Consider the following 12,999-nt stretch of genomic DNA (forward strand, 5'->3'; position numbering starts at 1 on the left):
TATGCCAATTAATTTACTGAATTAATGACTACCAGCTATCCTGGGAAGCTCCCTCTCAATCTCCTATTGCTATGTTTGTGCCATCTTATAGAAATGATTGAAAAGCCACCAAAACAAATTCAAATTAAAGCGTTCCCATCAAAACCGAGCATCCTAATGCTCAGATACTGGCTGTCGTGGGATCTGAGCAGAGCACCGACACATGCAGCTAAGGAGCAAATGTGTGACTCCCCGGGGCAGAACTGAGGGTTACCAGCCCGGTTCACCTGAATCTGGAATGCAGAGCACAGAGGAAAATCAAAAATAGATTTACAAAAAAGACAGAAAACATCTGAAATTTGTCAGAAGGGGTGGGAAAAACAATCCTGCATTCATGGGCACGTTTGGGGCAGGAAGCCTGGCCCAACAAAAGGAGCTCAAACCCCGGTGTTTTAGCAGAGAATGGACTTCAACCATAGGGAGTGATGGGCGAACTGCAGCTCCTACAATAGCCCTGCGCACACTGAAAACAGAATTAATGAGAGCATGAATACTGGGACTATTAATGAAGAACATAAATGAGTAAGGAGCCCATGGGAGATGAATGCATTATGTTAACATCAGTTTTACAAAATCTTAGCTGTGTTTATACCCTGAAACCTTCACCTGTTATAAAATCTTCATTTCGGCCAGTCTGGGCCAAAATTCTGCAAAACATTTTCCCCAGGGCAAGTGGGTGCGGTGAAATAATCTCTGCTTGTTGAGGATTAGCCCGTGGTACAGGTTGGTACAGGTTGGAATAAACACCTTGAGCGCGCTCACAGCGGGCAGCTCCCGCGCTGAGCTACGACCAAGGGAACCCACTGCGGTTCCTTCGTGTGGCTGACGCGATTCCACACGAGAAGCCAGGCCCACCCGCTGACGTACGCCAGGGGACACGCAGAACGAGAGTTCTCTGCATTTCCAATTAAAATTATTAGGTTATCACACAGTAGATAAATCAGAGCCCTGGTGCACGGAGCCATCTTCTAGTTGGATTTTCCCAAGTGACTCAAAGTTTTAAAACCTCCCGTGTTTTTGCCGTAGGGCCGTGCAATCACACGCGTGCTTCTCATAGGACACGGGAAACCAGGATTACAGCCTGTTTCCCCACGCTGCTGGTGCTTTAAAGCAGCTCTCGGGTCATTTTCCCATTTTACATGCGGGAAGACACCAAAAGAAGAACAGATTGCGAGAGGGATTTTATACGAGGGCAGAAATGCCTTAATTTTACAGTGTGTGGTCATGTCCTACTGGGACAGCTCTGGCAAAAACAACACGTTTTGCACTGGAAATGTGGATTTCTATTCACAGAGGAGCGCGGTGAAGATACTGAAGGTATCCCTATGAGCGCTCTGCACCGACAGAACCGGGAGCAGCCTAGGAACGGGAATTTCCATTAGGATGCTAATGACTGCGGGAACAAAGGTAATATTTGAGCTTCAGCTGACAGGGCTTGCATGGGAGAAGGGGACTTGGTTTTGCAGCAGTGAATAAGGAGTGCGGTGCCGCAGCTGCCACGGGCCCCGCGGGGGGACAGCAGCACCGCCATCCAGCCTGGCGCTCTGAACCCCTTCTCGTGGTGCCCACACGTTGTGTTTACTGGGAACACAGTCATAACACGGCAGTCACTGCACAGGGCTGGGCATCTAACAGGAGAAGCGCTTCGGTATGAAGGCTGCAGCCCCTCTGCAAGGTTTTCTGTGCGCCGTGTTTCCGTAAGGGAGGTGAATAACCAGGCAGCACGCTCCACTCAAACCGCTTGTTACAGAAAGGCACCTTTCACAAGCCTGCTGTAAAGGCTCTGCCTGAACGCCCTTCTGTTCAGCAGCAGTTCTGCCTCGGTGAGTTTTAACTAAGAACTACAAGACTTCAGTCTTTTCTGAAGATATGGAATTGTTCTTCCAATCGGCACGGTGCCAGAATCCTCATATAGGAAATAAATTTAAATTGTGCATTCAAAACTACCGTAAAACCCACAGACGCATCTCTGCAAGCCTATTTATTCCGCACATGGGTAGATTGTTACAAACGGCCTAGGCTCCGAGTGTCGTTACCTGTAATAACCCGGCATGACAATGTGCACGCCCGCGCTGGGCTGACAGATGTTGGGCACCTCCTGATCATCCATTTTGCGCACCGAGTCTGTGAAAGGTCCCGTAGCATTGATAACACATTTGGCTTTGACATCAAATTCCTGCCCTGTGAAAGAAAACAGCATCAATCACATACACCATTTGTTTTCCTGCTCACTGACACTCTCTATTATTAATCTGTCTATGAACTTAACCTACTGTAAAGTATATCGTGCTTGTCTGAACTGAACGGCTGGAATGGGTTTTGAAAATTAACAAAGTTTTCATGTAACACCAGACCTGAAAGAAAATGTTTTACAGTAAAATTCAATCTTATCTGCAAAGGCAGAGGAAGGTGGAGCGGGTAGAAGTTCAGCTGGAATCTGCCTCTCAAACGAGAGAGATTTCAGTCTCAACCCATAGACTTGGTAAATGGGGTTATGACTGCACGTAGCATTTTACAATATCATCTTTGCTTGACAGAAGGGTTTGGATGTAAAGCTTAGTCTACGCTGCCAAAACACTAGGATTTGAGTGAAGAAGCTGACAGAAGCTAAAGCTGATTGACGCTAATGGCACGCCGCGCGCCGGGAAGATGGCTCCTTTCTCGGTTCATTGATGTTTACCAGCGGCAGCGCTCCCCGCTCCTCCCTCCGTTCAGCGCTCCGGTGTTTCCTTAGCAGACAGAGAACCCTCTCCTCCAGCGCCCTGCTCCCTGGGCAACCGCGGCACAGGGGCCCCGCTGCGGAGACTCAGCGCTCCCGTCCACCCAGCAGGGCGCTGGATCCATGGGCATCACTGCACCCACCGAGGAGGGACCTGGACCCACAGCATCACTGCACCCACCGAGCAGGATGCTGGAGCCACAGCATCACTGCACCCACCCAGCAGGGCGCTGGACCCACAGCATCACTGCACCCACCCAGCAGGGCGCTGGACCCACAGTGTCACTGCACCCACCCAGCAGGGCGCTGAACCCACAGCATCACTGCACCCACTGAGCAGGGTGCTGGACCCACAGCATCACTGCACCCACCGAGCAGGGACCTGGACCCAGGGTATCACTGCACCCACCGAGCAGGGCGCTGGACCCACAGCATCTCTGCATCCACCCAGCAGGGCGCTGAACCCACAGCATCACTGCACCCCCTGAGCAGGGTGCTGGACCCACAGCATCATTGCATCCACTGCGCAGGGCGCTGGACCCATGGGCATCACTGCACCCACTGAGCAGGGTGCTGGACCCACAGCATCACTGCACCCACTGAGCAGGGCGCTGGATCCATGGGCATCACTGCACCCATCGAGCAGGGCGCTGGATCCATGGGCATCACTGCACCCACCCAGCAGGGAGCTGGACCCATGGGCATCACTCCCACACACCGAGCAGGGTGCTGGACTCACAGCACCAGTGCACCCACCCAGCAGGATGCTGGACTCACAGCATCACTGCACCCACCCAGCGGGGACCTGGACCCACGGGCATCACTCCCAGCCATCAAGCAGGGTGCTGGACCCACAGCATCACTGCACCCACCGAGCAGGATGCTGGAGCCACAGCATCACTGCACCCACCCAGCAGGGTGCTGGAGCCACAGCATCACTGCACCCACCCAGCAGGGTGCTGGAGCCACAGCATCACTACATCCACCGAGCAGGATGCTGGAGCCACAGCATCACCGCACCCACCCAGCAGGATGCTGGAGCCACAGCATCACCGCACCCACCCAGCAGGATGCTGGAGCCACAGCATCACCGCACCCACCCAGCAGGGTGCTGGAGCGAGGGGCAGGAGGTGCATCCCGCTCTCGGTGCGGGAGCGCGCCCGGGGTGCCGGGAGGGACCCACCTGTGAGGACGTCCCTGCAGCGCACCCCGCAGACGCGCTCCTTCCCGCCGGCCGGGTCTGTCCTCTTGAGCAGCCGCAGCACTTCAGCGTAATTGGCGGTGGCAGCCCCGTACCTGGCAGCAGTGAGGGCGATGGCGAGGTTCATCCGTGCGTCGTTGTGCTGTCCTGCAGCGGGGACGGGACCGGGGGAAGGACACCAGTCACCTCCAGCCACAGACTTGTGCTATGGAAGTGTGTCAGAACCGATCTGTCACATCTGTCCCTGTCACATTGAATAGGCGTGATGGCTGCTCGCGTCTAACGAGCATTATTTAAAGACACAGGGAGAGCGGTGCTGTGCGCCCGCACAGGCCTCCCCGCCACCCCGCACCAGGTGCCACGGCCTCCCTCCTTATGAGACCCAGAATTAGCACTCGTTCTCCTCCAGTTTAGGAGCAGACAAATCACTTCTTTCTTTACCTTCTCCTGTGCAGTCGTGCTGTAATTCTGTAACTGTACCTAAGGATTCGTTCGACAGTCCAAGCAATGTTGATCGGCAGTTCCTATTAGCAAGCGCACCACACAGCACGCAGCATCCCAGAAACAACCTTTTGGAGACTGTGCCAAATTATCAGCTTTCTAGAACTGTTCTTTTTCTCGTATATGCATTTTAACTTCCCAACATACAACACGAGAGCATCAGAAAAACAAAAATAAGAAGACAAGAATTAATGAAGGATTCTTAACATGTATCATTAAAGATTTATTACTGAAATTCCCTCGTTAAAGAAAACCAAGAGAGAGGCAGAGGGATCATGAGGGGAAGATGATTAATTACTTTGAAATACCGGCTTCACCTGAGACTTTTCCTATTTATTATTGCCACTGAAGTTAGAGTCCTGGATGCTGGCTGGAAAGAATTACTATACATTGAAGGGGCCAGGCTCGCTGTGTCCTGAATAATTAATTTACAAGAGGACTAAACTTGCTGAGGTTCGGTTCACTTCCCACGTGTTTGGACCCCTTCTATCACAGGTAATACTGATAAAGTGATAAATTTGGAATAGATACTGTACTTGATTTATGTTGCCAGCATTCCCAACGTTTAGTATAAATGGTTTATGTAAAGTCCGGTCCTTCTGATTCCGCCTGTGCAATCTGAAACCACTGCGCAAATAATCTGTTCCCAGCTAAAAGGGCAAAGTTATAAAGATGGGATCAATGGCCTCCCCTCCCCACACTCCTCATTCTAACGCAGCCCAGGTGATGCGGCGCAATCAGTCTTCGGAAGAACAGTCACACGAAGCCTACAGAAACTGGGAGATGATAAAGCACCGATGAAGAAACAAACAGTAACTCCAACCCAAGTAAGCAAACAATGCCCAGAATAAACTGCAGAAAAGAACAGCAAAACAACTGAGCGAGATGTCAGGAAAAGTTGGGGATGCTCCATCACACAGGACGCACAAGGCTAAACAACCATCTGTCAGAAGCGGCGGGCAAATCGTTACATAAACGCATCAACATTTCTGCCGCAGCAGCGCCAGGGACGGATACAATGACCCTAAGGTCCAGCCCCAGCCTCGGCATCCTGCGCGGGGCCGAGGGAACGCGCAGCTCGGACCTAGAGGGAGCACCAGGCAAAGAGGAAAGACAAAGAGCAGCAACAGGACAGGTGCTGCTTCTGTGTAAAGCAGAACACAGCTCACGTTCCAGAGTAACCTGGGGAACGCTCCTCCAGCCCAAAGCCAGCGGCTGTCACAGTGTGGGGTTCTGCACACCCCCCGCTTTGCTGTCAGACACATGGGGTTCTGCACACCCCCCTCTTTGCTGTCAGTGTGGGGTTCTGCACAGCCCCCTCTTTGCTGTCAGTGTGGGGTTCTGCACACCCCCCTCTTTGCTGTCAGACACACGGGGTTCTGCACACCCCCCTCTTTGCTGTCAGACACATGGGGTTCTGCACACCCCCCTCTTTGCTGTCAGACACACGGGGTTCTGCACACCCCCCTCTTTGCTGTCAGACACACGGGGTTCTGCACACCCCCCTCTTTGCCGTCAGACACACGGGGTTCTGCACACCCCCCTCTTTGCTGTCAGCCTGGGGTTCTGCACACACTCCTCTTTTTGGAGGGGTGCGATCTGGGGATGCCTGAGCCACAGGGCTCCGCCAGCCTTGTCCTCACAGAACAAGGAACTCAGCACAAATAGAAACACCCCCCGAGTGCTCTCCATGTACAAATGGAACCCTAAGGTTCTCCTTTCCGTGCGGTGGGATTTATTCTTCTAGAGCAGAAGGACCCGGGGCCAAGGGGTCTCCCCAGCTGCTTTGAGATCCTCCATGGATCCACTGCTTGCTCCAGCGCAGCCGGCGGTACCGGCACAGCTGGTTTGCTGTGGGTGCAACAATTCCTTACTAAGCCCCAAATCCAAGAGCCTCTCAGCACTTGCAGCAACTCCCAATGCTCACAATGTCAGCGATGTAAGGGTATGCGGAGCGCGTTTCGGGATCTGCACCACTGTGCTCGAGACAACATCTTCACGCTTCCTCTGAAACTCTCATCCATTTTCCCCTCATCGTTATTCTGATGCAAGAAAGCCCTTGCTATTACTCAATTCTCAGCTGTCCAAAAGGAAGTGAGAGTGCCACTGTAATGTATTTGCAGGAAGAGGACTGGGAAATAACCAGTTCCTGATTAACTACACATCCAGAAAAACGCGCTGGCTTCAGATTGATGTGATCTACGGCGCGGAGTCCGCGAGCGCAAACAGCAGAGATCTGCAGAGGTCCAGATTTGAAAGAAATGAAGAGTGACTTACCAGCTCAGAAATTTATCATCTGTGGAGAATAATACTGCAACAGTTTGGTAGAGATGGGGTCACAGTCCAATGGTTTTTATACTCAGGAACGGCTCTTTTCTTTTTTTAAACCCTCCGACTCTCACGTGCACATTTCCCCCAGACAATTACGTTAAAACCCTGCACTTTATATGCAATTATCTTCTTTTCCTCCATGTCTGAAGAAGTGGTTGCTGCTCCTCCATGCTCACCCCCATTCTAAAGCTACCATAGATGGATGAGTTGTTACTACAGCACCATTCAGAGTTGACAAGGCATATTTTCTACTGATTAAAGTAAAACTAGCTACTTACACATGTGCTATTTTGGAATCAGGGGTGATTGTTCTCACACAGCGATCGGCATGTGCCCTGGTACTTAGACGATCCTTGCCATTCTAGAGAGAAGTTAAGGACAGCAAAGCAAAGATTGTGCATCTTTTTGACTTTCCAGTTAAACACCATCCCCTCCATGTGAGGTTCAGAGATCCTCCAACCCCAAGCTAAAAGCCTCCAGGGTGAGCCTCCTCCCAAAGAGACGTGTAAAGCTCATTGGCACGATCCCCACGTGCAGAAGGTGCCCAGCAAACCCACGGCACAGCCGTGTGACAAACGGCGAGGTCACCGAAACTTGTACGGGAGGTCCCGACCTCCTGCTTCACCAGCCCTGTCCTGCACAGCAGCCACTGCACGCCCAAGAAAACCACTAAACCCCCTCATCACAACAGGTAACCTCTCTAGGATACCACAGGTGTTTTCCAAATATTATAAGCCAAAAAGTTACTTTTCACAACGGAATGGTTAGGCCAAATTAATTGGGCACTGTTTTCCATGTAGTAATAATGGAGCAATACTTTGATTTTTGTTATGGGAAGCCAACTTTGCTTTTAACAAAACACTGGCTAACTGTCTTTATGAAAACACCACTGAGTCCTCTTAAAAAAAGCCCCCCTTATTCTTAGCAGCCATATCGCTGAAGACATCTAGTGCATGAAGAAGCACCACATCCTACATCATGTTAAGAGCAGCAGTGATGCCATTTGGTTTAGAATTTCTTTTTTGTGTAATTTAGGAAAGTTCTATTTTCATTCCTTATTAGCAAATGCTATATTTCCTCAGAGATGAGCAGACAATGCTTCCGCTGGCACCAACAGAGTCCTCCCACAGAGCGCACACAGCGTACGTTCAATGCGATTTCTGCCGGCGCTGAGCCCCAGCCCGCAGCGCTGACAGAGCCCAGACTGCAGAGCTTCGCTGGCGACTGACTCAGCCGAGCGGTGCGAGAACCGTGTCCATCGGGCACCCCGGTAGTTCTGGTCTGTCCTGTCCCGTGTCACAGTATCACAGTATCACAGTATCACCGTATCACAGTATCACAGTATGTTTGGGACTGAAAGGGACCTGTAAAGCTCATCCAGTGCAATCCCCCCATGGAGCAGGAACACCCAGCTGAGGTTCCACAGGAAGGTGTCCAGGCGGGTTTGAATGTCTGCAGAGAAGGAGACTCCACAACCTCCCTGGGCAGCCTGGGCCAGGCTCTGACACCCTCACCATAAGAAGTTCCTTCTCAAATTTAAGTGGAGCCTCTTGTGTTCCAGCTTGATCCCATCACCCCTTGTCCTGTCACTGTTTACCACCAAGAAGAGCCTGGCTCCATCCTCATGGCACTCACCCTTTATATATTTATAAACATTAATAAGGTCCCCCTTTAGTCTCCTCTTCTCCAAACTAAAGAGCCCCAGCTCCCTCAGCCTTTCCTCACACGGGAGATGCTCCACTCCCTTCAGCATCTTGGTGGCTGCGCTGGACTCTCTGCAGCAGTTCCCTGTCCTTCTGGAGCTGAGGGGCCACAACTGGACACAATATTCCAGATGGGGTCTCACCAGGGTGGAGTAGAGGGGCAGGAGAACCTCTCTGACCTACTGACCACCCCCCTTGTAATACACCCGAGGATGCCATTGACCTTCCTGGCCACAAGGGCCCAGTGCTGGCTCATGGTCACCCTGCTGTCCCCAGGACCCCCAGGTCCCTTTCCCCTAAACTTCTCTCTAATACGTAATTTCCCAGCCTACACTGGAACCTGGGGTTGTTCCTGCCCAGATGCAGGACTCTACGCTTGCCCTTGTTAAATTTCATCGCTGTCTGACACCTGTTACACCAACTCCAGATTCCTGCTCCTCCAGGATGAGCATCGCACAGCAGCCAGCAGCTGCATTGTCTTCCAGAATCCCTGTTAATTCTCAGAGGGTAACTCTTGTTCACGTTAACCTTTCTGTGCCGAGCGCACACCCGCGGTTCCCGAGCACACCCGCCGCACGACAAGTACCGTGTAACGCGCACAGCGGCCGCGCACACCCGCGCCGGCTCGTGCCACACAGCGCAGCCACAGCGGGGTCTGCACACCCTGCCTCCCTGCAGCGCACACGGAGCCGCCTCACCTTCCCGCATTTACAGCCTCTGCTGATCAGACACCTCTGGTTATTGCCGCGGAGGCCAGCTTTAATGGAGAGCTGGAAATCAGCCATGCAAGAAGCTATCTGACAGTCTTAACGAACTTTCTCGAGGGGGCAAACCTTTCCATAGAGCCACCTACCAGGCTTCTTCTGAAGGGAAAGATACATTAAAAGAAATATTTGAATGAGAGAACTAGGCCCACAGTATGGTGGCAATTTTATATCCCTGTGTAATGCAGCCATACAAATAAGTAGGTTTTTTGCTCGTTTGTTTGCTTTTAAAAAGCTGAAGGGATAAAAGCAAACAAATACTTGTAAATTACTCTCACTTGCATGTTACTCATTTACTGCTAGCAGGGAGTTCCACTTATTAAACTGGAATATTTAAGCACAACACAGGAGGAGCCCCTTGGACTTGGATCGTACCCCAAAGCCACCCCCAGCATGGAGACAGGGACAAATCACTGGATCACCACAGCAATGAAGCCCGTTCTCCCCAAAAAGCACTGACAGCCTACAAGTTTTGTCTGAAAGTGTATTTCTGTACCTGTCCACTCTCACAACAGCCTTGCACTACACAACTGCACGTACATAGGAAAGGAAAGCAATGCATGGAAGCGCATTTATCCCATGTGCATCAAAGTTTTCTTGCTGTATGTGTAGATACAAACCTTACCAAAACCTTACCTGATGAGCTGATGAGCAATAATTATACATCACTCTACATAACTGAGTTACCAGGACTGCCCGCATCCTCTAATTTTTAAAGAAGTGCTTAGCTGCATGAACAGTTTTATCGCAAGCGTTAAACCAGGAACTCAACATCTGTTGTACATACGGAACCCGGTGACATCCACCCGAGTTCAGGCATTATGAATCAGCTGCAGTGACTCAAAATTGTTCCAGACTCCTTCGACAAAGAACCCATCAAGTTCCCTTCCCCTGACATAAGTAGCATAAGGTCAGAGGTAAACACCGAACTGGGCTTGTGAGTCACAAGTCAGTTAGAATGCCCTCCGACCTGAACTATTTCTTGCTCTCTGAATCACATGAAACTGGAGTCAAAAATGCGCTGCGAACTACCAGACTTTCTAGGATACGCAGCACGCACGCATTTGTTCCTGGACTGCTTCGGAGGGCAGCGTTCTGACTCAGTTACATCAGCCCCAGCCCACCCACGGACACCGGCAGCATCACACCAGACTGCTAATACTCACACAAACCACGTATCATTTGAATCCTGCCTTCCGCTGCGTTATCTGCGCTACTGAAATACAGCCCGAGCAGGTGGGAAGAACGATACGCAGCCAAATACGCACTTTGCGCTGGGAAAAACCACACGCGCCGCATTGTTTTAGTTCTTTCGGATCTGCCCGAAGATGCAGATGTTTTCAGCCCTCGCTCCGCAGCAGCCGCAATGGAAAGGAAAGGCTTGAGCCTGGCCTTCTCACCGCTGAAACCGAGTTTAAACAATCCAGCAGCAATCATTTTGAGTGAGTTCTTGCTTCCTCCATTTAGCACCAGCTTAGATCATGAGTAACAGGCGTCCCTGTCCCTGTGAGCGATGCAGAGGTAACTAACCCGGCTCTGGGGTTCTGCTCCTCGGGGCTGGGAAGGATTAAAGCCCATTTCCCACCAACAGCTGCGTTTACCAAAGCTCAGCACAGCCAGAGCGCGGCAGAGACCACCCAGGCAGCAGCAAAACCACCTCAGCCAGGCTTAGGGAACTTAAAGTCAAGATTATTTTCATAAATCAAGATTAAAGGAATGCAGGAACCTGTGGCCAAGCAAACTATGTACGGATAAAAAAAACCCCATGATCACAGAGAAGATTAGGAAATGAAAGTATGATACCTTCCAACTTACGTACAGAGTTACAAACCAATGAATAGCACGAGCAGCAGACAGCAAGTTTGTAAAAGCTTTTTTAAAAATGTGAAAATCACCATAACCTGAAAATGTCTAATCACGTCTACCGCCGAGAAGATAGAACTCCTATCGAAACCCAGATACCAGAACACCAAACTGAGCCACAACATCCAGGCACATCAAGAAGACACAAAATGTGGAATGACTGTTCTGTGCTGCTGCTTTATAATGATGTTGTTTCCCACCTCTTTCGTATCGGCCTTCAGCTTGTCACCACCATCACACTGCACTGTCAGTGTCAGTACAGCACAGTGTGAGAACGAAACTAAACATTGTCACTGCCAGCTTGTGGGAACGGTGCGGAAATGTCAGGGGGAGCAGCTGTCACAGCAGGTCTGCAGCCGTGTCACCGCGCCAGGGACACGGGGATGTCAACATGGCCGTGTCACCGCGCCAGAGACGTGGTGATGCCAACATGGCTGCGTCACCGTGCCAGAGAGACCTGGTGATGTCCATTTTACCATGCCACTATGCTGGAGATGTGGCAATGTCAACATGGCCATGCCACCACACCAGAGAGATGTGGTGACGTCAACATGGTCATATCACCATGCCGGAGACATGGTGATGTCAACATGGCCATGTCACTACACCAGAGAGACATGGTGATGTCAACACGGCCATGCCACTATGCCAGAGACATGTTGATGTCAACATGGCCATGTCACCACACCAGAGACATGTTGATGCCAACATGGCCATACCACTATGCCAGAGACATGTTGATGTCAACATGGCCATGTCACCACACCAGAGAGACATGGTGATGTCAACATGGCCATGTCACCACACCAGAGATGTGATGATGTCAACACAGCCCATCACGTACCCACGTGGTGTCAGAGCTCCCACCAACCGCCTAAATTGGGGGCAAACTTCAGTGTGAGGCAAATTCTGCTTTGCACGCCGCAGTGATTTTCCGGGTGTAACTGAAGTCGCGACCGTGTCACCAGCTCCTGTGCCCAGTGTTCAGCAGGCAGGACACCCAGCGGACCGCGGGACCCAGTGGGGACCAGCCGGGGAACCAGGAGCAGCAACATGCACAGGCATCCCATAATCCGTCTTCCCTCAACATACAGTCACACCTACAATATGGAACAGCGTACATATTAACTAATGACTGACTATTAAGTTCACATAAAACGCACCCGTATAAATTACGGCAGAATTACATGCTTCGGCGGAGTCTCTCCCCTAAAAGCCACGACACGCTGGGGAACGCTCAGATGTTTGTGCCACAATGTGCAAATAACATCGTTTTGCTCAGGAATAATCTTAAATCTTTTCGGTAACATGATCTGAAGAATTATTCCCCGTTCACTTCGTAGGGGGCACAAAAACCATCCTTTGCTTACGTGAGCACTAGAAAGGAAAAAAAGGAGAAGAGAGAGGCACAGAATTCACTAGAATATTCATCATTTCCAACCTTAAACCCACAGCGTACAAACAGATGAATCCAGCAAGTCAGAGAGCAAAGCCAATTTAATCTGTGGCTCCCCTGAGGTAAATGTAGTTCACAGTCCTGCCCCCACCCCAACCTCAGCCATAATCCCCGCGTCCTGGAGGTAGGAAAGCACTGGAGTGAGGAAAATTCTGCAGCAGGATATAATGATCCAAAATGACAGGGACAATAATGACAATGAATTTCATGTCTCCCAGTCATGAGCTGGGGATGCTTGACTGGGCTGACTTACACAATTAAATTGTTACAGGTACAGCGGGAGCCGCAGTTATCACCCGTGCTTTTGGGAGGGATGCCCGGGGAGCAAAGGGCCGCTCGGGGGCTGCTGCACCCTCTGACAGCCGCAGAATCGGGTTAAAGACACGCCGAGCCGTTCCAGGCTATTGATTTTACCCCTTCGG

General features: G+C 51.0%; 1 protein-coding gene across 1 annotated transcript in view; it reads right to left on the reverse strand.

Annotated features, from left to right (window-relative positions):
- The window catches only part of GPD2 (glycerol-3-phosphate dehydrogenase 2), a 55,345-nt gene that overhangs the window by 13,416 nt on the left and 28,930 nt on the right, over positions 1–12,999 (reverse strand). Inside the window, exons 7-8 of the mRNA XM_065841010.2 lie at positions 3,942–4,106; positions 2,076–2,220 (exon numbers count right to left, since the gene is read on the reverse strand). Of these exons, the coding sequence (XP_065697082.1) occupies positions 2,076–2,220; positions 3,942–4,106 (310 nt within the window). The remainder of the gene's footprint in view (positions 1–2,075; positions 2,221–3,941; positions 4,107–12,999) is intronic.

This window comes from Patagioenas fasciata, chromosome 7, assembly GCF_037038585.1.
Source record: "Patagioenas fasciata isolate bPatFas1 chromosome 7, bPatFas1.hap1, whole genome shotgun sequence".
Taxonomy (NCBI): domain Eukaryota; kingdom Metazoa; phylum Chordata; class Aves; order Columbiformes; family Columbidae; genus Patagioenas; species Patagioenas fasciata.